Below are 25134 nucleotides of genomic sequence, written 5' to 3'. Positions count from 1 at the left end.
GGGAGGGAAGTATTTGCTGGGTATCCTCACCTTCCTCTGCTCTTCAGCCTTTTCTAATTATTGAGACCCAACAGGGCAAAGATGGATTGTCCCTGTGGAAAGCAACACAAAATACTTATTTCTTCATGAGGAGCCATAGGCCTTAAAGTTCAGCAAAAGCTGCTGGCATTTAGTACTACTCTGTTGTTGAAGCAGTCACCTGCCTAGTTTGCACACAGATTTGCGAACCTGTCTGCTCCATCCTCTGGGATTTGAAGAGCAATGTTATCTTCTCCATTGCTAGGGGACAGATCTCTCATCCTGCATCAAGAAGCTGTGACAATGGGAAGAGTGAAGATTAAATGGCGTTCAGGTAGCTCTGCTCTGTTGTGTAGGAGGCCTAGGATGGCTGTTCAGGTGCTTCCTGAGTGGGTAATCTGTTGAAATCAGCACATTCAGCCCAGACGGAACTGCTCCCAACTTTTTAGTTACCACCAGAGACTACAGAAAGTGACAAGAGGAAGCTCCACGTGTATCACACACAAACCGTCACAGACTCACAGCTTAAGGATGGCTTGTCGAATAAATGTCCCAAAGTTGGGCCAGAACACAGGGACTGAGGAAGCAGAAACCTTCTATACTTTCCAAGGACACAGCTTGAGAGCTGTTGGATATTACAGAGACTTTTGAGGGCATGAAGAGGCCAAACTGGGCATACACTGTCTCCACTCTCTGCCCAACCCATCATAATAATGGGATTGCCAGAGCTTGTTCATGTCAGATAATAATACTGTTTAACATGGCCACTTCTGAGGACCCAAATATAACCCTCCATCTTGAAATACATATGGAACCAAACTGACCATGCCAAGGCTTTGGGCACAGTATTTAAAGGCACAGGTGGCTGCAGCAGCTTACAAGAAGACTGAAATTCATCCTTCCTGTGTCTGGGCAAAGCTTGCCATAACTGAGTTACACTGCTCATTTGGAAATTATCTTGGCTTCAGCTGAACTCTGTTCTCTTTTAATTTATATTATTCTGTCCTCTCTTCCTTTCTGCTTTCTTGTCTTCCTCCCTACCACCTCCTTCAGTTAGAAACTGTGCTGACATATCCCAGCCTCTCTATTTCATGAAGTTTCAGCCTCCTCCAGATATTATACCTCCCATATGTGCTGTTTTTTCTGTGTGAATGAAGATTAGGACAGAGAACCATATAAAGGTGTGCATTTACTCTGTCTTCAGAATATAAGTAAATCAGGGATGAGGCTGAGCTGTGAGATCAAGCCTGACCCTTTCCCAGTTCCCCAAGTCTTCCAGTGATACCTGGAGGTGGTAGCTGGAAAGAAGCAGACAGGGAGACTAGGACTGGATCACTGTAAGGTGGATTTAAGTTTTAATTTTTCTCTAAGTTTCCATGTTATCTGGTTTGGCCCTAGCCCAACCACAATCATTACCCTGAGCCCAAACCTGATTCCTCCACATTTCTAGGATGGCTGTTCCTTTTCAGAGGTGATAAACACATCATATGTGTTACCTGTCTTTTGCACTAAATGCCAAGCTGTCAGAATGAAAATGGCACATAAATCATACATGAAGTGTTTACATTTAAAAAAGACCAACTCACACAAGTTTAAACAACCTCCCCAGTGGTGCACTTGCAGCAGATTAGCCAGATATTAGAACATTTCTATTTCTGGAGTTGAAATAAGCACAGGACATCAAAAAGAAGTCATCAAACTAAAACAAGATGTATTGAACATGGTGCAACAGTCAATGCCATAAGAAATCACCATATAAGTATGCAGAGTTGTACATCATCTATACATACTAGTATGACTTTATAAATCTCATATTACACATAGATACACACAGAACAGATCTGAGAGGAAGCATTTATCGCCCCTCTAAGGGCTTGGTTGCTTGTCTACTTGCTGTTGAATGTGACAACAATTTGTCTTTGGAAGTGACTGTATTGCCATCCTATTGCGTTTCCCTGTGAGTCACAGTAAACAAGCCACCATCCACAAGACAAAATGGTACAGAACTTGTTCAGCATATGACCATCCCTTTGCTGGATGAGGTTTGGCAATCGTGAGGTCCCTGGTGGGTCCTCAGTGTGGCCATAAGTCCCTGCCTCTTGAGTGGTCTCCAGTTGGGCCAGAAGGGCACCCCACAGTGCAGTAACCCACTCCACCAGAACTGGACATCTTCTGGGTCTGGCATTGCTGGCATTAATTCTGGAAGGTGTTGCAACTGCTTTAGGGGAAACCTTTCAGGAGGAGCTTGTAGCTCCAGCAGGAGTGGCCGGTGGGGCTGGCTCCCAGCTGTGCTCCCTGCTCGGGGCTGGGGTGGCACTGCTTCTCACTGGGAAGGTGGCAGTGGGCTATGGGCCAAAAGCCCTCCCCAGGGCATAAGGAAAGCTGAAAGATAACATAGAGCTGTTCTGCAACTTCTCTGATAGAGATTGTGGGTGGAAGATCTTCCTAACAGCGCCAGTCTATGGGTGGGAGAGTTAATATCGAATTTACCTTTTCCTCTTCAGCCCCTCCCCCCCGTACCTAGCCAGTGCTGCTCTGTGCAGGTGGTAGGTACGAAACAACAACAAACCAGACCTACGGTCCTAAAAATAGTGGCACTAATAGGGCACTGATCTACATTATGGCTCTCCACAATTGCTAACAGGGGTGGAGCTGGACAAGGTTAACTACAGCTGAAAATGCACCAGTGTCTCTGCTGCAGATCAGGCAGGGCAAGGTGAGCAAAGGGCTTTTTGCTTTATTGGTGTATGTCACAGCTCTGGAAAGAAAGTCCTCAGCACTTCTCAGGGGCATAGCCTGTGGTCATGCCAGCAGTTAGTGACGTTTGTGCCATAACTACCTTATTTTTGCCCAGTGGAAGGCAAATACAGCTTGAAAGACACCCTCACTAGTAAACCCCAGAAAAATTGGGAAGCAGAAGTGAGAAAATTGGATAAGGAAAAAAAAAAAAAGAGAACACGAAGAAAGGAGAGAGTAAATGACAGAAGAGAAAAAAAAGTGGTGAAAACAAAATAAATAAATCCAGCACCTCATTTGAGGGTTGCAGGAGGTGACTCAGAGCCTGCAGATCTGAATTCTCCTTCTAACTGGACTCTGTCTGGCTCTGTGCCTTTCACCTTGCGCTATCTGAGTTTCTTACCTTGCAGGGCATCCAAGAGGGCAAACATTCTGCAAAGCACAAGCTTTATAAATCCTCCAGCAGTAACAGCAGTCAAATGCTGTGACTGAAACACAGAACAAAGACTGAGGGTGCAATGAGAGGAGAGCAAGGGAACTGAGGAGCAGAGAAAGGGTGAGGAGTGAAAGAGTGGAGAAAGAATCTAAAGACTAGGGAGACCAGCTGATGGAGGGGGACAAGTCCTTGGAAATAAGGTTAGCCATTGATCAGAGTGCCTGCATCCTCTTGCAATGGCAGGTGGAAGAGCTGAAGCTTGTCCTGCTGCGGACGCACTGTGAAGACCAACACATGCAGGCTGTCCACCAGCAGCACCTTTGCAAGCTCTATGCCCTTCGGGCAGAAGAGCCAAGAAGCCATGGAGGCCTGTCACAGAGAGGTTTCTAGACAGGAGGAGCGCCTGATGTAGAAGCGCCGCCCGTCCTGCCCCTCTGGCCTGTGCACGATCAGGACGGGGAAGAAGCGGGCGTCATGGTAGGTTGGGGGGTTTTCGTTGACAGCCAGCTGGCTGGAGTAGGAGCAGCACTGCTCGTCCTGGCAGCCTCGCTCTGCGATGCTGCTGCTGCGGCTCCTCCAGAGGCCTGTCCTGTGGGAGCCGTGGATGCGGCAGAGGGAGAAGCGGCTGGTGTTGAGGGAGAGGCGAGAGTTGCCGCTGCAGCTGTGCAAAGCGTGCCGCGAGAAGATGGAAGAGGTGCTGGAGGTGCGGTTGCAGCGCTCGCAGCCCTGGGCTGTTCCGCCGTACCGGCACACCGTGTAGCTGTTGCAGGCTGGGGAGCTGGCCAAGTCCATGAGCATGGCCTCGGAGTAGCTGGGAATCAGCTGCCGGTTGGTGCAGATGTGCCATTCCAGCTCGGTGCTGTCCTGCGTGGCATCTCGGGGCATGCGGTACCGGTACAAGGGCTCCTCTGCTGCGGTGGGTGCTGTGTACTCCAGGCCCAGCAGCTTCTCCACGTGGTAGTGGACATAAGCAGTCCGATACTCTATGAGCACCCTGAGTGGCCACGAGATCATCAGGATAGCTGCCACCCAGAAAGCATAGTGGGACACATACCATGGGAGGTGATCTGGGTCCCCATAGGCCATCATAAGCTCTTTAAAGTCCACATTTTTGAGCTGCATGCCTTCCCTCACCTCCATGTAGTCATCCAGCCCCTCAATCTCTGTGAAAAAGTGAGCCCTCTGAGTCAGATAAGAGTTCTCAGACTCAACGTTGGCAAAGCTGAAGCACTTGGTGAACCTCAGCTTGGTGGCTGTGTAGCTCTCTAGACCCAAGAGCTCCTTGGAGATGTCTTTGTATCCACAGTGAGAGTAGTCAAACTCAGCTTCAGCCACATGGGTGTTGACTCTCTCATGGTAGACTTGCGTGGTGGTGTAGGCATCACCATTGCGGTACCGGGTCACCTGCCGGGTTCGCCTCACGAAGTGGTAGCTGATGGCCTTCCACCAGATGCATGGAGTGGCCTGCTGCATGCGGTTGATGCATTCATAGACACTGTCCACGTCTGCCTTGTACTGCAGCTCTCTCTTGACGTGGCAGTGCCAGCACTCCACCAGGTACACCACGTACAGCATAGAGAGGAAGGCCAGTGGGATATAGACATAGCCATCTGAGCATGGGCTGTCATGGTAGATCATGGACTTGCCCTTGAAGGAGCTATCAAAACTGAGCTTGGTGACTCGGGCCAGCTGACACCAGGCCACTGCTCCCAGGCAGCCATACATGAGGATGGAGAGGAGGAGACATTTCCAGTGGGACTCTCGGCACATGCAGGCGCTCAGGGACTGCTTCACGGGGCGTTGCTTCAATCACATCACCAGCGAAAGAGAGAGAAAGACAAAGAGAGTGTGAGGAACCCATCAGTCACCCCACTTTGCACCACGCACTCAGTGACTGCTGCCTTCAAGACCGTGTCTGGCTTTGCCCTCAACTGCCTGAGGACTGAGACACCACCCTATTTAATATAAATGTGAATGTAAACAGAAACAGCATGCCCAGGACAGAAGTCTCTGGATGGAATTCCTTCCCTCCTTCTGCCTGGCCCTAGGGAGGGAAGTTGTTCATATAGCAGTGACTGGCCATGTCTTCACCCCAGTTGGACAGGGCCTTCCACGATGGGTAAGATGGGTGCCCATCTCCTTCTCCCTGCCTGGAGCCAGCATCATTTGCACACTCTGCATTCTTCTGAGGCCAAGACAGCTTCACAGCACACAGACAGCTGAAAATGTGGGGCTGTGGACTTGCCCCTTTGCTTGACAAGTGCCCAGTGCCTGGGTTCCCACATGACACTGCTGGGGAGGCTTCGGAGAAGCATCCATCACAGGGCTGCAGCCCCATGGGTGGTGCCAGCACCAGGGGACCAGCACCTTATGGAGTTGGAGCTGCTCTCTGACTCAGAGCTGACTCACACTCAACCCTGAAACCTACCAAATGATCGACACCATTTTTCTTGGAGGTGAGCCATCGGGAAAATTACTAGATTGAGGCACATTTAGCTGAAAAGAATTGTTAGGATTACAGCACGGTGCAGTATAGCTTCGGGCTGGTTAGAAGACTCTCTCTGACCTAAAATACTTGAAAGCTTACATGTTGGAGCTAAGGGTGCATACGTGAATATTTAAAAGGCAGCACTTCCCTTTCTTTCAAGTCCCAAAAGTCTGGCTGGGAGTCGAGTCGGAGTTCCCACTCTCGTACTCCCACAGCGCGACTGCAGCCCTCAGCCCATCCGTGGCGCAGTGAATCAGCTGCATTGTCACTGTGCTGGGCTGTAACAAAAACCGCCAGGCTGAGCCAAGCAGCCAGCGGAAACCGAGAGCACTCGGGCACAGAGCACCAGCAGCTGGAGCTACGCTGCTGACCGGCAGCGGCACATCTGCAGAAAGAGCGTGAAGCAAGAGCCCCCTTGCTGCCCTGAGAGGTAATGGGGAGGGCTGTCTGTGTCCCTCTTCTTGCTGCCTACCCGCAACGCTGAGGAAACGACAGTGAGAGAGCAGATACACACTGATACTCGTGCATCATCATGCCCACTGCCGAGCCTGATTCCGTGTAAAAATAGAAGCACACTCGTTCTCCTTCTCCCGAGGGGCCACCTCTAATGCATCAGACTGCTCCGTAGATGCTGACAGATGCTGGCTTTGGAAAATATCTTCTCTTTCTTTCTCCACGGAGCAAGTTCTTCCCTAGCATAACTTATCTTGGTCCCACAGCAGTTAAGATTCAGTAAGCCATGGAGCAGCAGCAAGGAATTTCAGGAGCAGCATCTTATGATTCAGGCAATGATAGCAGGGTGCCAGTAGAAGAGAGAATTTACTGCCTTCTCAATGAGATGGAAGTATTGGCATCTAACCTTGCAGGGCAATAATGTCAGGTTTGTTGTCTTCTTTTGTTTCTCTGGGACAGAGAACCACTTCTAAGTAACTATAGAGGGTTTTATGGCTTGCTGTGAGCACTGCCAAACCAGACTTCATGGGGTTTGGTTTTGATTTCTCAGCTTCTAATCTGACACTGTGTAAGTGCAGTGCAATTTTATTGATTTTAGAGAGCTACACCCGTATTCATCTTCAAGGACTAAAGCAGGATCTGACCCTTGGCTCTTCCTGATGTATCCAGAAGGAATTTGTAAAGAATTTATCTTTTTATGCCAAGCCTTTTGTATGTGTGTATGTGATAGAATAAGTTATAATTATTCTAGTGAAAATGGGTGTGGAGAAGCTAAGTGGGTTATCTCACATATGGTATGTGACTTTTTTGCAGGTAAGACCGTGAAAAGCCATTAGTATGGGTAAGGATAAAGCTGGTTTTGGTAGGTTTTTTTTTGAGGAAACCTTGAGGAAAGCCAAAAGGGGGCTTCAGGCAGCCCCAAATCAGCTGAAGAAGGACTGTTGGGGGTGAATCCCTGAGTGTGTGCACAGTGTCAGAGAGTCTCATGTCTTGAAACTTTTGTCAGATACCCTTCACTCTGTCTCCATGTGGTTGCTGCCCCAACATAGGCTTCTGCCCTAGCCATACACTGGACCCTAGGTTAAGGCTCTAGGCTCTTCTGACTCTTGGGAACTTTGCTGGGAATCACTGTCTTCTGTTCTTTGTCTTTTCTTGACACAGATCCAGAGTTCTTAAGCACAACAGTAATGCAAAAATACAGACTTCAATGAAGAATTGCAAACCTCTGCCCTTTCTTGTCCCTGAAGGCTTTATGAGGTGAAGAAAACTAAAACTTAACATCTCTCTACTCCAGTTACTGGCACTCTGCAGAAGAAAACAGAAGGGCAATATTCTAGCACAGGAACTGAAGTCCACACACAAGTTTCCACAGATACTTCTCATGTAAAATCCCACACAGTTAATATTGTGAAGAATGCCAGCAGACCCAGCAAAAGATGCCCAGCAGTCAGTTTTAATGTAAAGTGAGATCTTAAGTACTCCACTCAGTTCTGGGAACCCCAGCTTTTCCTATGGCTTGTTTGAAGCGCTGTCAGCCTGGCCTTGGGCTGTCCCATATGCTAAAGGCACTGCAATCTCCACTTTGCCTTTATCTTACGTCCCTTGACTAACAACCTCTGTTCTCTCCAGCTCTATGGTCCAACTTACAACCCACAGGCTGGCCTTTTCCCAAAGGGTAATTCAACCAGCCATGCTGGTTTGGGTTATCAGTGGCTGTTATCAGAGTGGGTAAATGCCTCCTAATGAGCTTAGATCCACAAAATACATTTTAGAGGAAGAGATGGCTCTGGTGTCACCGGTCCTGGGGTAGCACTGGGCTGGGCTGGCAACAGCTGAGAGGCTTGCAGATCCAAGGTGACATTTCTGTATGCGTACTCTGGACACACTTCAAAACTGGTCTTCAACCCATTGCACTGAAAGGGATGGATCAGCCCAAGCCAGATTACCTCTGCAACTGTCACTGCAGCTTGTGAAAAAGGCACTCTACCCCTTGCATTAGTGAAGACACAAAGCCATGAAGCCCACTGCCATGTCTCTCTGATTCACATACCTACCAATCCAGTCCAGCAGGGCCTTCACATTCAAAACCCTTTGGGTAAAATGCAATTACTTCTCCTGGCTCTTCTGACCCACTGTTTCATATCCTCCTGTGTTCCTAAGCAGATCCCATTTTCTGCAGGTCCTCAGTTACAAAAGCACCTCTCTTGTAGGGTCTACCCCCACCGCTGTCCCTCCTGTTTCAAGTTCTGAATACATTCATTTGGCCTTTTTTTCCCCTATTTCTCCTTCCCTTTGCTGAAATATTTAAGTAGCTCAATTACACTATTGGAAACACTATTAGAGTGTATGTAAAGAAGACTTGGAATAGGACACAATTACAACAAAAAGATCAGACATTCAAAAAATCTAATAAGGAAATATATCTTTCCATCTCCCTCTGCATAACAAATTCATTAATATGTTAAACCAGTGGCTCCCAGACTTTATTACTTAACATACCATCTTCTTGCATGCATGATGTTTGTGGTACTACGTGGAATTTTCTCCTTTCTGTGCATAATGCTTCAGATCGAAACAGGGCAAGCTTGTATTTCTAGGTGAGCACAATAAATGCTTAAGGAAACTAATAATTTCCATGATAACTTGAGCCAGCCAGCAAATGGGAGTTGTGTCCTTTGAGGAATGCTGTGGGATCCATGTTGTTTTGATGTGGAACAAAAGCATAAGCCCTGGAAAATGTTAATGGAGAAACATAATTGAAGAAAGCAAAGACAGCCTGAAAGAAGGACAGAGCCAAACAGAGACTGTCCCAGAACAGAGAGAGGCTCAGTCACCAGGCATTTTGCCTGCGAGCTAGGACTCAGGATTTGAGTCTCTAACCCAAATCCAGAGAGGTGTCCTCCTGCTCCTGCTTGCTATGGCTTTGCTTCCAGTATTGACCTGAGAAACTTTTTGATAGAAGATTAAATGAGACACAGGTTACCTAGAGAAGTTGTGGATGTCCTATCACCGAAGTGCTCAAGGGCAGGTGGGGCAGTGCTTCGAGCAATCTGATCTAAGTGGATGGTATCCCTGCCTATAGTAGAGGTTGGACTAGTCAACATTTGAAGGTACTTCCCAACTAAAACCATTCTGTGATTCTACAAAAGCTTCTGCAAAAAGGGATGGATTTGCAAAATCAAATATTTCACCCCAAAGGTTCCAACCATCTCTGATGACAGTACAGACTGTAAAAATCTCTTGTTCTGTGTGGAATGCTGCAAAGAAGCTGAGTTGTCAGTCTTATTGTTTATGAACTTCAAGCTGTGTTAAAAACACACACTTGTAAGGGATGTCTTGCTAGATATGCTCTGGCATGCTGCTTAACAGCTTTCAGAGGCCTCCCTTCTCATTGCACCTGAACCAGTTGGAATCTCCTGTTACCTCTTACCCAAGCTATCCATAATCACAAGCCAGAATTCACTTTGTTCTTACACACTTAACAACAACAAACCATTTCCCAAAGTCTCTATTAGATCTCAGCACAAATGAGGCGCGAGGTGGCAAGCATGGGCAGGGTTGTGAGTGACCGTGATGGGAGCCTTGCAGAGAGGCACAAGATTTGGACACAGCCCTGTCCTAAGCCATCCCTGACCCCAAGCAGATGCCTGTGCAGCACTGGTTCACGTTTGTCTTGGAGGAGTTTTGGCATGTTGTTTCCAGAAAGCTCAGGCAGAGTGAAGGATCTGTGTACCACACAAAACGAAGAGGCATCTCCACATCCTCCCTTGGTCTGTTTTCTGTCAGGTGGCATGGAGCCTTCCAAGACACTAAATGATAGATGCTATTTAATTTCTTGCTGCAGTTGCTGGAAAATAGTCTGGAAAGCCCTAAGTGCTGCTGAAGAACTGGAATTTCAACCGACACCTGTAGCAGACAGGAGTTTCCAGGCTGGCACCATTTTGATTATTTCTCCTTCAAGAAAGTTCAGTGCAAAACTTAGTTTGCAAATGATAAAAACATCCGGGCAGTGGCTGTGAGGGCAGTTGCTCTCAGAGACATTGTCCGGTGGCAGATGCCTAAGATCAAAAGAAGGTATGCAAGGGCTGGCATGGAGCCTCCCTCACACAGACACACCCACCCAGTGCTCCTTCTGGCTCAACAGCAGCCAGGTTGGGTTCTGGCTGCAGCAACCATAATTAAAATCATTAAAACGTGCTGTGTGTTGTAGCAGTGTGGAGATTTGGGCTTCTAATCTCGCTTAGTGCGGAGGGCTGGAGAGAGAGCAGAGAGAGAATGCACAGCCTGGCATGCCCCCTGCTCAGCAGCTGGAGCTGAAGAGCAAGAGCAATAGTCTGCTGGCCAGGGTCTTGGCCCTCCAATCTCTTGCAAACAACCAGTATTAAAACTCAGGCAAGTAAGTTGTAGCTGGTAATCATCCTGAGTGAGCCTGCAAGCAACTGCACTGGGGGTAGCTGAGAATGCCAGAAAATTACCTTCCCTCAGACACTGATGTCTCCTTAAAGGGCATATTTGAAATGTAGGGCTGATGCCAGAGAACCAGAACATCATACCTCTGCTTGTGTCTCTAGGTCTCTTCCTCCTGACAGGTAGATAGGAACTCATGAACTTCCCAGGGTTCAAGTTGAGGTGGCCTGTGTGTCCCTGTTCTTCCAAGCAAGCACTCTGCTAACTGGAGGAAGTGCCATGCTCAGAGAAGCACAGACTGATTCCAGCAGCCCTGATTTTTGGGAGCCTAGCCTGAAACTCTGGTGCCTCTGTTTTGCCAGTGATGGCTCATTGCATCTGCTGACCCAAGATACAAGTGTGTGTGACAGCAGGACTCACACAGGAGTCATGTGCCTGTCCCTGAGTGATGGTAGAGTCCTTTACCATCTAATTAATTGCCAGATGGTTCTTTTGCACTTACAGGTAGTCACTGAAACTTCTCTCAACTTCGCAAGGCTACTTTGGGTCAGGAAGGTTCATCTTCTATTACAACCTGAACTACATTAACACCTTAAGACCAGGAGACATTACATGTTCCCCCCACAGCTCCTATATCTCACAGGAAATGCAATTTCACTCTACAATGGGCCTGCTAACTAGTGGTTTGTAGAAGCTCATCTCACATAAAGAGGCTCTGCTTTTACCGACAGACTAAAAGAAATGAAGAACCTGCAATCCCCATTGTAATTTGTTCTGGTGATGAAATTATCCTGCCATAGCAATTTCATCTCACTTCAGCCTCTATTCATGGCAGTGGGGATTGCCCATTCTGCAGGCAATGAAAGGCTCCTTTCTCTCTGAAGATACTTCTCCATTTTAATTATGACACCACTCAGCCTTTTCTTTGGCAGTTTAAATGGATGCAAGTCTTGAAGCCCTTCACAGTTCTAACACTTTCAGGTGCTCTGGTTTCTATGCAGCACATCAAGATACTTCTCAGACACGTATTGTGCAAGTGGACACAGAACTTCAGCACTTATTTCACCAGTACCACACCAAAACATAAAATCACCTCCCATCCATACTTGTCCCCCATTTTTACTGTCTCAGAGTTACCTCAGTAGATTTTTGCTCAGACCCTCCCCAAGAGTTCATGTTCAGCCACTCATCCACTTTGCTCCCAGGTGTTATTTGAGTCATGGTTTCTGAAGGCAGCTGAAGAGTTGGCTGCACTCTCCACCCTGAGATGTGCAACTTCAGTCTTGGTATTGGATTGAATAATGAAATCATCAAAGGAAGCAGATACTTCTGCAGGACTGTGCTCCTCTCAACATGGCACCGGCTATAAATGCTACTATCGATGTGGTGCTTAATCACAATGCATGTGGTCATTATTCCTGCAGAACCCCACTGGCTGAACAGCTAAATATTCCCTTCACTTGTACCAGACAACTCTCATCACAAAGCTAAGTGTCAATCACAAAACCAAGGCTGCAGGCATTACGTGGACACAGAGGTGCTCCTCCCACTTCCAGCGATCACTGCCAGGAGCATTCCCACATGCAACTCTACAGATAATAATTAGAGAATGCCTCCCAAAGCACCTATGGAGCACATTGCAACCTACCCTGCTGCTGCTGCATGCTCTTCAGTAGCAGCTCTATTTCACTCTGAAAGCAGCAGTGTGGCAGTGTGAGCTTGAGGCATCTCTTCTTCAACCTGGAGAAGAGGAGGCTCAGGGGAGACGTTATTGCTCTCTATAACTGCCTGGAAAGAGGGTGTAGTGTAGCCAGGTAGGGGTTGGTCTCTTTTCCAAGTCAACCAGTGACAGAAGAAGAGAGAACAGCCTCAAGCTGTGCCAGGGCACGTTTGAGCTGGGTGTTAGGAAGAAGTTCTTCGCAGGAGTGATTTGCATTGGAGTGGGCCCCGGGGAGGTGGTGGAGTCACCATCCCTGGAGGTGTTTAAAAGGAGGCTGGATGAGGCACTTAGTGCCATGGTTTAGTTAATTAGAAGATGTGATAGGTTGGACTTGATGATCTCCAGGGTCTTTTTCAACCTGGTTAATTCTGCGATTCTGTGCTGCTTCTAGCTGCCTCAGCACCGCTTACAGCATGCAAATGATTACAGTGACAATGATAAGCCTAATTTTGTTCACTTCTGATTTTGACTGGCAAAATAAACTTGGAATGGGAGTTGCCAAACTGACCTAAATAGAGGGGGGAAAAGCATCTGCAAAGTCTGAAGGAAACAGACTAAGCTATTTTGGCAGAATCACAGCCTTTAAAAGTGTGATGTAGAATTTTGCCGTTTGCTTACTAATGACAAAAAGTCTTTTCCTTCTTCTGTCAGACTGCATGCCTCAGTCTCCTTGAAAACTCCACTATGAGCTGTATAAGCAGAAAATATGCTGCAACAGCATGAATTTATTCTAATGTGTTTTCTTTTGTGGACAGTTTGGGGCCCACATTTGACTGTTTGTGTCTGGTTTGCAGCCAGATATCTGGGTTTCAAAAGCATTAGAATTCTCTTTTGTGGAAATCATGCCCAAAGGGTTTCCTGTCCTTTTAAATCCCACCTGTAAATCTGTTTGCCCTTGGTGGCTGACCTCTGGAGCTGGAATTTTGCTGAAGCAGAAGGCTGTGATGTCTAAAGTAAAAGAATAAGAGAAAACAGAGAGGAGTGAAGACGTGGCCTGAATGGAAATAGGGAACTGAAGGGGAAACACAGGGTAGTGGGAAGAGGTGGAGAAGAGAAAAGGACAGCCTAGACATGCTCTGAATCCTATTGCCACTGAGGCAGGGAAAGAGTGCTGGCAGGTGAGGATGGAGACCAGTCGGTTTGGGCAGGAGGGAACCAAGCCCAGAGAAAGCATCTGGTCAAGGATGAGCAGGGAAGAACTGAGCCTGACAACACCAAGGCATCATATGAGCCAGCAATCCTCCTGGCCCATCTATTACCTGGAAAATAGCTACTTCTGAACAACTGCTTTCTCACCACTGGGAACTCCTCCAAAAATCAGATCTATGCCCCTATCTCCTCACCACAGCCTGTAGGGGTGGGATAAGGTTGTGCTAAATTAAGGGGGCTCCCAGGGAGGTGACAGTGTGCTGCACTGCTGATGCTGCAGCTGTGTTTCAGTGAGATGTGCGTGTTCCCGCTCTCTGCTAAGACCTGGCTTTGGGGCTACAGGTTGATTTTGTCACTATCTTCAACAACAAAATGACCCCACAGCTTGGGATTAATCATGTGAGGCAGGAGTCTGCCTTATCTTGTCCTTTTTCCTCTTATTTAGCAAGAATAAATAAGAATAATCTTCCTGTCCACAGGGAGAAAAAGAATGGAAGAAAAGAATAAAAGGCAGACAGAGGGGGAAAAGGTGGATAAATTAATGGCAGTCATAACTGCATTTGCCTCTGCAGATTTATTCTTGTGATTAATATATCCCAAAGAGATACATGAAAGAGAAAGAATAATCAATAACCACAAGTCACACACTTTGGCATGTGGTGACCTTCCTGGATGAAAGAAAATTTTGTCTCTAATGATAAGAGACTATTCCTTCTTGGTCAAAGGCACATCTTCCACAGAACAGTGCAAAATATTCCACCTCTTTATAGATGTGACAGGACATAACACACGGACGACCCTTCAGTCCTTGCTAAATTAGCCCTAGGCTGTGCTATTAACCATAATTGAGGTGAGTTCTGACACTTGGTTCAACTTCTGGATCTGAGAAAGGCTGCAACATTTGTGCAGAGAACACTGCAGATGCAAGAAGAGAAAGGAGATTTCCACCCTTGTCCTCAGGCAGCCTCAACAGATGTGGGTGCAAATATCTTTCAGCTCCTGAGGCAGCCTTGGTCAGTGAGTGTCTCAACAGGTGACCAAGGAGAGGACAATTACATGAGGAGAGTCAGAGAAGAACCTTGTTGCTACTCATGACCAAATTAATTCCTGGGTGAGATATTCATTAGTATAGTAAGGCAGCGGTCTGCAGGGCTGTGCTAAACCAGACATTGGTGTAGGATGGGCAGAAGTGTGCCTACACCGTGTGCCCAAATCTGGTCACTGCATGAGGCATCAGTAATAAGGCCTGCTGAGGGAAAAGGGAGATGTTACAACAGTCATCTCATAAATCCCCTCCTGGGGAGCCTGAAACAAAATCTCTCCTGCCATCCATCTTGAACGGCAAGAAGCCCATTACCCCTAGCTCATGCTGTGCCAGCAGCAAGTGCTCTCAGTGTGGCTGCCTGCACAGAGGGAAAGGAAAATGTGAGGGATAGAAGGCAACGGGAGAAGCCATTTTGCGTCACAGTGAACCTTCCTTGTCTTTGGCCATGCAGCAGATTGGCTACTGCATGTATATTTTGGATGCACCACTTGTTTTTCTGCCATGGAACTCCTGTGAGAATGAAAAGCCAGGGCCATGACATCAATGCCCAGCAGAAACGCTGTTACTGATTTAGAAAGAATAAACTACACACATTCCACCTGTTTGTAGTGTCACTGGCTCCAGCATTCACTTCCACAGTGGCCCTCCCAGGGTGAGCAGGAATGGTTTGGTTTCTCCTTGCTTAAATTCATGTGGAGATTTAATCTCCTCATTCCATCAGTGGAGCTGTCAGCAGGAACTCCTTAAGGTGGGAAGGTGCACAAAATGGTAGAATTAAATCCTCTCCTCATCAGAGCCTATCACAGGACAAGACAAAACAGGAAAAGACACAGATCTTGCTGACCCCCCTGAAATACCATTCAAAGAGCCTGCTATTTCACAGCATTGTCTCTCATTAATTCAAGCTGCCATCTGAAGATGAAGAAAACAGAGGTCAGGACGGAAGGTGTCTCCAGTCCTCTCAAATGTCAGATTCACCAATAGCTCTTGCAGAATACTTCTGAGTTCTTTGAGCAGAAGTAAAGGAAATAGCAGAGAAGCAAAGCATTGGGATCCCAGCCAACATACATCACATCAGGGTGGAAAAGCCACTCACTGAAATACATGGGCAGGTACACGGATGGTATGGAGAATTTGGCCCTAGACACAGCCACAGGTGATGCTCTCACAAACTGCTCTGAGGAAAAACATGCAGTTACATTTTCAATGCCAAGGAATCCTAGCAACAAAGTGGTCACCACTTGCAAAACAGAAATCAAGGCTATTTTAGTGGCAGCTTTTTACAAGCTCACAAAAATGCCACATTTACAAAATTATCCCTTTCCCCCCCAAACTGCTGATGTTGCTGCCACTGGCTTTCAGCTCAGCAGCAATACAAAGAGCATATTATGGGGGCTGAGGATTTTTCCCAGTAATGGCAATGTTGGGAATAAGTTCATCAGCAAAGAAAAGCAGGCATTTCAGCTGCTTAAGAGCAACAGTATCTCCAAGATACACTTTAGGCATTCATCATACTTAGCTCATAATGCCCACTCCCCCATCTTGTATATTGAAGGTTCCTAGTAGAAACAAGGTCACTTTTACATGGCTTACCTCAACACTTAGCAGTCAACTGATAAAAGCATCATATATCCCAGGAAAGCTCATAGGATGTGGTTCCCAGCCACTGTCAGCTGAGTCACTGGCAGAAGCCATAGCTGTGCTGCTTGGTGCTTTGCAGTTTGCCTTATGCCTAGCTGATCCCTAGGTGCAACTGGCTGATGGCACTGGTGTTACTGGCAGCTTCACTAAGGGAAAACTAACACCAGTCAAGGTAAAACAGCTGAGCTGGTGGTACAGGCTCCCATTGCTTTGATCCAGGAGGGATGGGGCCAGCAAGAAAGGGAGAGTCAGCCCTCATGTGTTTGACAAAGTCCCAGCTGGGTTCAACAAATTCCTGTAATACTTGCTTCACACCCACCTATGCTCACAACAGACAGCTGGAGCAGGTGGGTTTTCTCCTGCATTGTGCAAATGTGCAGCCTGCAGTGGTGGTGTTAGAGACAGGGTTCAGCAGTGTACTAAAACTTGTCCATTCCATCACCTGGGTCCCTAGGGTTGCAGGTGCTCTCCTCATCTGTGAAGAGTGCTTGAACTGTGCCTTAGAGTGTCCTGCCCAATCTTCCCTCAGTCTCAGCTCAAGGACGTGAGGGACTGACCCAGAACTAAGATGGACAACAGACATGGACCAATTTCCCAGGTGGGGAAAGTGAGGAGCTTGGAGAAGAGAGCCTAGTGAGGAGGAAGCTTGAGGAGTGTTAGTTCCTCACCAGCTATCTTCAGCCTACCCATTGAATGTCCCTGTTTGCTTTGTAAATGAGAAAAAATAGTTCATTATTATGAACATCATTTAATCTTTGTTTACTCTGAAGGAACACCTTGAAATTTAAGTGAGGGAATAGAAGTATCTCTCAAGTGCTCTCAAGAAATATGATCCAGGACTGATCCAAGCTCTGGAGAAACCTAGAGGTCTTTCAAAGGGAAATGTGAATTGAGCTTTGTCCAGAGCTGTGAAGTTTTATTTTTGTTCTCACTTATTTGCAGTGGTGTCCTTTTGCCTAGTGAAACCAGCAAAATGTGGCTCTGTGATTTGACTTCTCAAACTGCAGCCTTCCCATCTCCCACGTGCGACCTCCAGTTGGAGTCTGCCAGCCCCACCACAGCAGAGGACATGCCAGTTCCACCATGGTGCTGAGCTGCTGCAGCCTGGGCTGCTGCCATGCCAGGACAGTCATGCTGCTGGGCTGAGCATCCCTAATAGCCACTGCTCAAGCTTCAGCTTCTCTGCTGGATTTGGGGAATGTGTTTCCTTACTGTGGCACCTTTCTGGGCAAAGTTGGGACCTCAGAGATGGCTTTTTTTTTTTTTTTTTTTTTTTTTTTACCAGTGCCCCTGGTAAGATGAGTTCACATCCTAGCAGCTAATGCCTCCCTGTGATAAACGAGGTTTCATCATAAATATCACTTCTCTCTTTCTTGCTTCTCTCTTCTCTCTCTGCAGCACATTCTGCAATAACTTGTGACAGCACAGCAGGTGAAAGGTCCACTGGAAATTCATTTAAACATCTAATGGTTAAAAGGGATCCTGTGAGCCAGGACACCTGGATTCTATTTCTGGACCTGACTTTGACCCATGGCATGACTTACACCTTTTTATACCTCCTGAAGACAGTGAAAAAATAGCATCTATGAAGTGCCTTCACATAAGCACTGCAGCAGCTGGGAAGGTGTCTCATCTGCATGTGAGCTGTCACATCCTGCTACTCCAAGTACCAGCTGGTCAGAGCTGGGTGATTTAGCTCCTGGCTGGTTTGCTGACAGTCCCCTGCAGAGGACCACTTCAGGCCTGCAGAGAGATTGTCATTCCTACTCTTTCAGTATGTGTCCTCACTACCCCCTACCACTTTTCAACAAGTACTGGGCACATCACCTCCAGGCAGCCATGAGGGGGCTGTGTTACATCTTTGTGATCTTCAGAGGGACACCTTTGCTGGCTGGACCCTACCAGCAGGTGCTACCACCTCACAGTCTCCATGGTGCTCCGTGCTCCTCCCTGCCCATCACAGGGTCAGGGACATGGCACAGCTTGTACTTGTGGGCACTCAGGCTTTTTGACCTCTTGTCCTCCAGGACACTGGCTGGCCTGTGAGAGCTACTCAGTGTAAGGTGCCAATGCCTTGTGCTGAATCACTTCTGTGCTAATGAAATGTTGTGCTCCATAGTTCAGCTCCTGATGGCAATCAGTGGTGTGGGCATGAGGAAGGCTTCCAGCCATAAATATGTGGCCACAAATCACTTCTCTCCTACAGCCAAATACGCCGTGACCTGCAGAAGTCTCTGACTGAGCCTATCCTCTTCCCTGGCAGGGTCAGGTTATGCAGACTCCACATTTGCAAGTCACTTCAATTACTTAACCTTTAGCTTCCTTGCCAGGAGGATGACCCTTCATAACCTGCTCTCTGCCCTTTGCTGTCAGCTTCCACCAGTCCCCCCTCTCACCAGCTGCTCTTTCCAGCCCCTGTCTTCCCTGAGTCCCAGTACCCCCAGTCGTTCCTTAGCAAGGCCTCTGCTGCCTGGATGCTGACCTGGGGTCTGCAGTACCTCAGCCGTACAGAAACCATGCTGCCTGTGAGTTGGGATTCGCTGGACGTTCTGCACCTGAAGTCAAGTCACAGGAGCTAAAAGCACAGGCGTTCTGTGGGGCATACTCCCCTCTGTCCTCTCCCACGGGCACCATGAGCGCGGCTGCCAGGTACAGCAGACACCACAACCTTAACCCTGCTCTGGGCAGGCTGCCAGCCTGCTGGTGCTGCCGAGCAGCCAGGCTCCTCCAGCCTGCCCACTCGCCCACTGTCCTGCCCCTTTCAGGCGCGTCCCGTCGCTGTCTTTGCAGCTGTGGACGAGATGTGCCATGGGCAGAGCGGTGAGTGCTCAGGGAGCAGCTGGCAGGAGCCGCTCAGAGGCAGCCTCTGGCCCTGCCTGCGCCGAGGGCTGCTCTCAGCAGCAGCCCCACTGCAATGCCTCCTCAGCTGTTCTGACTGCACAGCATTACCCCTCCCGGGGAGTGAACAAAGCCACTGCAACACCTGGGACCTCACCAAAGTTTCACGATATGCTATTTTTAACTATACAGTTCTTAAGCTCAGAGGGGCCCAAGGGATAATTAGAGTCTGAAAGTGAACTCTAGCATGAACTATACTTTCCGTGATTAGAACTTCAAAACTAATTAAGAACCACTCTTTTCTGAAAAGTAGAATTCCTGCTGTAAGTGACAAATCAAACTCAGACTTATCTGAGTGTCACAAGTGTCACTGTAACAACTGAAAGGGCCGTATGGTGCTGACCACAGCTCAGCAGCCGCTCCTTTTGGTGTTACCTCATTAGCACGTTAGGATATATACCCTGGAGCAAGCCCCACTTACTATGGACTACTTGAGGACATGTCACTCTTCTAAGTCTTTGCTTCTACAATGTCCCTGGTCACTGGCAATGACTTGAGCTATTTTCTTCCAAGGCACAGAAACAGATGGGAGGAAGCCTTGTGCTCCGTTCCTAGTGAGGAGATACTTCCTGCCTCACTCTTGCAATGGCTTGCACTTACTGAAAGGCATCCTTGGTATCTGCTCTTCCCTTCTGAAGGGAGATGATCCTCTGGGGTCTTTGAAGTGAGAATGGGAGGACAGAGAGAGTATGAGTGGCTTCAAAACACTCTGCAGAGACACTACTTTCCCACTGGTATCAGCTGACTCTCTGTCCACTTGAGAGAACAATATTAGGAAATAGGTTTGGTGGGGGCCTGCCACCAAGTCACCTAGTCTCACCTTCTTCTGGGAGGCAACATCTACAGCTGCTTGCCTAAATTTTCCTCACAGCCCTTCGGTGGCAGAGACTCATGAGCTCTCTAGTTGCTGCAGCTCAATATTCCACTAAAAAAAATCCCTTGCTGGAGGGAACTGAGAAAGTCAGCTGGAAGAAGCAACTCACTTCAGTCTTAGCCACAATGGTGAGGGAGCACTCTCTGTTGGAGTGTTCAGAAAGCTTTGCTCACAGAAGCCCAGGCAGCAGGAGTCCAGGCTGCCCTTCATAAATCAGACACATCCATTTGATATTTCCTATCTATTTTTTTTTCTAAATCTTGACAGCTCATGTGAAGTGCAGAGAAGACAGACAACTTCAGGGCACCAAGAACAGACACGTGATCAGAAGATAAAGTGGGACAATGAAAAGAACAAAAGCAGGGAAAAAAAGATGTGATGCATCAGCATGGATTTTCTTATGACAGGATCTGCAATGCAAATATTGCCTGGAACTACAGGATCAGGAGAAAAGAAAAATAAAGGTTTTTTGGTTCCTCTAATGACACTACAGCTGGACATTCCCCTTTGTGTCTGTGAGGGAGACCATTTTGATTAAGGAATGAGGTGTGCTGATTGGTTTATGTCTGCTGCTGGAGAAGTAGAAAGAAGCTTGTCCTGTTTGACCCTCACTCAAGAGGGGCAGTGTCCCTTACTGCATGCAAAAAAACCTCTTTGGTTACTCATACTCATTTGGGATGGTGACAGTCTTCCACCAAAATGGCTAGCAGCTATCATCCAGATGGTTAATGGAGCTGGTCTTTTGCAAGAGGTTTGGAAGAGCTGTGGGAAAGGAAAAGCAGAACTTCCCTAGGAGCCACATGCCATGTTTCCTACCCTCCTCTGGGCAGGTCTTGGGGGAGAGGTTTACAAAGGAAATAGATACCCAAGCTTCTGCTTAAAAGGTGGCAAGAAAGTGCATTAACTTCCATCACAGTCTTGCTTCCGGGTTAATTTCTCTTGAGCATAGAAGTCTTGGAGATGACAACGAGCCTCTAGAGGAAGAGGAGATTGCTAGAAAGGCTGCAAGGAGCACCTGTGAATCTGTGAGAGAGAGGTTGCATCAGAACATGAGGATCTGCAAATGAGTAAGGTGGATCTACAGCAAGCCTGATAAACCTGAGAGGGTTGCTTGCCTCACTTCACCACTGCTCCGCACCACTACAATTCAACCCATAGATGGGGACAATTTAAACTACCCAGCTTCAGTTATGAAGTGACTTATGCCTGATATATTAAATGCCAAAAAGTAAGCCTTGATAAATAAAACACGTTTGACACTCGTATCAGGGGAAAAGGATAAATATGCTGGAGAACTAAATGGAGCTAATCCCTCAAGTCAAGGATGTCTCTCCAGTGTCATGCTTAAGAGGATAGGACCAAGCTGTCTTTTGACCTGACAGTCTTTAATACTGTAACCTGCAAACATGCAGTATGTGCATTTTACTACCTTGTAACAGCCTTTGGTGCTGCTGTGACCTCAAACAGGACTTCTGAAATGAGTTTTTGTTGCACTTCACATTGGTGGTAAGAGGCAAAAGACACAGTTTTAAGTGGCCTCTCTCTTCTGTAACATTTCCATCAGTGAGCTGATGTTCATGGGTTTCAGAAACAACAACCCAGGAGGTTTTCCCCCTTTTATTTAAATAGCTTAACTGATTACATTATGTCATGCCCAATTAAAGTTATTAAATATGGAAGAGAAGATAAAACGGGGCATGGACAACAGCTGTTTGACTCTGCCAGTACAGGCAAGACAAATACGTATTTCAAAATGTCAAGTGGCTGCTGCTTTCAGCTTTCCTCAGTGATTACTTGGCTATGGTAGCAAATAAATACTGTTTGTGCTCACCAGCTTCACTTTTCTGAAAAAGAAAAGCAATTTCCAATTAAGTTTTAAAGATTTAAATGTTAACGACCATTTCCTGATTGAGGTGTAGATTGGCAAGAACACAGAAAAGTCCCTACCAACTCTTCAGAGTAGGTGTTGGCAGCAATAAGCAAGGCAAAACAAGAAAAACCACCAGCCCAAAGCTTAACCAGGGCAGTACAGAGCAGCAGGTTCTGCTACCTGAGAGAAGAAAGTAAAGGAAAATAGGTCCAGAGAATCAGTCTAGAGCAATAACTGCTGAAATGTTTGGGAAAATCATGTCCTTTTCATTGCCTCCCCTCAAAGAACCACAGCATGGTAAGGGTTGGAAATGATCTCTGAAGATACCTACTCAAACCCCACTGCTAGAGCAGGATCACCTAGAGTAATTCACACAGGAACACATCCAGAAGAGTTCTGAATGCCTCCAAAGATAGAGACTCCACAACTTCTCTGAGCAGCCTGTTCCAGTGCTCTGCCATCCTCAAAGTGAAGTATTTTTTCTTTATGTTTATGTGGAACATCCTGCCTTCCAGTTTGAGTTCACTGCCCCTTGATTCTTTTGGGCAAGACCTTGAATCTTTTTTTTTGCAAGAGTTGATGGGATGGTAAAATCCTACATCATCACCAAAATCACAGCTGCTCCAGGTCATCCATCTCAAGCAATCAATGTCTCAACAGAAAAAAACCCAAACCAGAATATTGTTAGGTAATCTGAGGGCCTGCTTTGATATTCAGCAGAGTCAGCAGTAAATTGAAGCAGCCCTTGGTGGGAGGGGACAAGGGCCACAGCAGGCAAGTGAACTGCCTCTCTCTTTCCTACCCTACAGCTCCATCTTTGCTTGTCCTGCTTTCAAGAGCAAAAATTGAGACTTCAGACACAGTCTCTGGTTCTAGTATGGGCTTTTAAGTCACATTGACTTATTACCCAATAAAGGCAATTTTCAGTGGCTGTCAAGATGTAAGGTCATGCATTTGATCTATGTGAAATCCATAAATGACAAGACTAACAGAGAAGCCCAGGAAATGCCCATTTAATAGTGGGTATTTAAATGCAACTCCATGAGTCCCAGTGCAAAAAGACTACTTACATAGGGATGGAGAAAGTGTGAGGAAAAGACCAACTACTGTAAGCCTGCAGTGTTAAGACATCACTGCTACAGGTGTTTGAGATATAGACTCAAACGTGCAAATGTTTGTGTTGGAACAGAAGAAAAACTGAGAACAGGATTAGTGAAACAAGGTACAATGTGCTTAGCAGAAAGATCAAGTGCTCTCATACCTAGAAATGGCTTGGACGTGTTTATGTTAGACTTAATATATTGGAAAGCCTTCTGTAGCTCCTGGTCATAGACCAAATAAATCAAAAATCCCTTCCAGCATTAACCATCTATTGATCTTCTGCAGGGCTGTAATTACATTGGGGAGTTCTACCACTGGAACTGCTAGCAGCTGTATCCTGGATCCAGCCAGCTCTTCACAGTGAACCATGTTACAGGTGTTTAAAAAGCAGGAGAACTCCCCAGTTTTCACCTACAGAGTATAGTTTTTCCAACCTCAGCTGCGAAGTCAATTTTCTCTTATAGGTACTTTTAATAGTGCTGTTTGGTTTTAGCCTAAATACACCACAGCTTCACACTGGCTTTGTTGAGGCTATTGGATTTTGACTACAGGACTATGAGACTGTTGATGAGCTGCAGGACCTGTTTACAGAAGCTTTAAGCAGACTATCTGCACACAGCTCTGTTCCGGGGCTGCTTTCACTTCTGTTTTCAGATTTCTCTGCCTGCTTTGAGGCTGGTCTCTGCATCCCTGGAAGCAGGCACGTTTGGTTTCAACTCCTTGTTTTACAAAGAAAGTTTAGTCACTTCCATGATCTGTACATGGATTACAAGATACAAATGGCAGACTTGTCACAGTGGTTGGGAGCAAAGGCTACATTAGATGTAGAAGAAAATCTAAGGCATTCATAACACAGGACAGCTTGCTGTCCCAAGAGTGCAAGACTGTATGCACAATGTCACCTACTGCCATAGAGCCCTGCAGCTCTGTCTGGCCAATGCCTTTTGGCTCAGAATTTTGTGTCAACACTCAGACGCATCCATCATTGCCTCCCTATGATGAGCAAGCCCATGGTAAGCATGCTACAGCTGATTAAAAGAAATATATGCAGAAAATACTGCTATTTTCTACAGTACTTTCTGTCTCAGAGTGTCCAAGCCTGAAGGAAAAGAGAAGGATGACCTCCTCCTCTGGCCCCGAACACTTGAAAGGCACGGACACCTTCGCTGCAAACCCTTTCAGACGCTCCTGCCAGGGACACAACCGCACAGCGGCAATTTTCCTGAGCACTTCACAAGTCCCAGGGAAGCGGTCGGCTCTCCTAGGCCAAACCCCAAGGGTCTTATTTACCCAAAGTCCCACCGGCCAGGCCCCCTTTCCTCCCACTGCATCGTTACGGAGCAGAGCCGCCGGCCAAGCCGCCGCCCCGAGGCCAGCAACCTGTGCAGGGCTGGGGGCCCACAGGTAGAACCTCGCAGCTGCAGCCACTTCGCAGGCTTGGGGGGCTCGAAGCGGCCGCGGGGTCTTGGCGACCGTCCCCGCACCGCACCCAGTACCGCGCACCGCTCCGCGGTGGCTGGCGGCTGTCCCTGCCGTGCGGCTGCCGGTAACCAGGCGGGCTGTGGCTGGCTCCTTGGTTCTCCCTAGCTTTGCAAACATCCCCCCACCTCCGCGCAAGGCGGGACACCACCCTCCAGCAGCGGCTCCCCGCTTTCTCCCCACGCAGCCCCGCACCCCATCGGTTTCTCCCCCGGCCCGGCCCGGCTCGGGGCGGGCATCCCGCCGCCGCTCACCTCCTCTCGCACAGCGGCAGCGGCCCCCGGCGCGGGGGTGCTGCCTGGCCCGCTCTCAGCAGCCGCCTCGGCTTCCCCCTCTGAGGACATCCTTGGCCATCACCGACGCCGGCGGCTGCGGGCCCCCGAGACTGCTGAGCCCCGGCGAGCCGTCCTCCCCACCGGCGCCGGGGCGAGCCACCCTTCGCGCCCAGGGCAGTCCTGCCGGGTGCTCCCTGCTCCCACGACCATCCCAGGCAGGCAGGCAAGGAGGGAGGGAGGGAGGCGGCGGAGGGGAGGAGAGAAAGACGAGGCGGAGGGGGGGTGCCCCTGCCGCTCTCGGCCCCCCCAAGGTGGGCAGGCGACCGCCCGGCGGCTCGCGGCGCGCCTCTGCGTAAAGCTGGGAGCCGCGGGGTGCGGCCACCCCTCCGGGGGACACCCTCACGGCCCCTACTCTCTCCGAGTGCCCCTTCCTGAGCCCTTCCCAGGGTGTCCCCTCCTGTCTCCTTCTCTAGCTGAGCTTCGTGCCCCTCTTTCCGGGGAGCACCCGCGCCGCCGGCCACCTCCTCTCAGCGCGTCCTGGAGC

The 25134-nt window shown here is 48.1% G+C and overlaps 1 protein-coding gene across 1 annotated transcript; it reads right to left on the bottom strand.

The window, feature by feature from the left end:
• Nucleotides 1-1703: 1703 nt before the first annotated feature.
• LOC135176777 (transmembrane protein 151B-like) lies at nucleotides 1704-25134 on the bottom strand. The gene is made up of 2 exons (XM_064146118.1): nucleotides 24570-25134; nucleotides 1704-4993 (listed from the first exon to the last, which is right to left on the bottom strand). The coding sequence occupies exons 1-2, from the start codon at nucleotides 24657-24659 to the stop codon at nucleotides 3563-3565; spliced, it is 1521 nt and encodes a 506-aa protein (XP_064002188.1). The 5' UTR covers nucleotides 24660-25134; the 3' UTR covers nucleotides 1704-3562.

Source organism: Pogoniulus pusillus, chromosome 1 (genome assembly GCF_015220805.1).
Source record: "Pogoniulus pusillus isolate bPogPus1 chromosome 1, bPogPus1.pri, whole genome shotgun sequence".
NCBI lineage: Eukaryota > Metazoa > Chordata > Aves > Piciformes > Lybiidae > Pogoniulus > Pogoniulus pusillus.
Note: the sequence above shows the minus strand (reverse complement) of the source record. Positions and strands in the feature narration are given on the sequence as shown.

What these genes read in the sequence shown, in the direction of transcription:
- LOC135176777 (XM_064146118.1), bottom strand. Translation starts at nt 24,659, where the DNA reads ATGTCCTCAGAGGGGGAAGCCGAGGCGGCTGCTGAGAGCGGGCCAGGC. An exon ending in CTGCCGCTGTGCGAGAGGAG is followed by an intron (nt 4,994 to 24,569) that starts GTGAGCGGCGGC and finishes ATGTGATTGAAG; the next exon opens with CAACGCCCCGTGAAGCAGTC.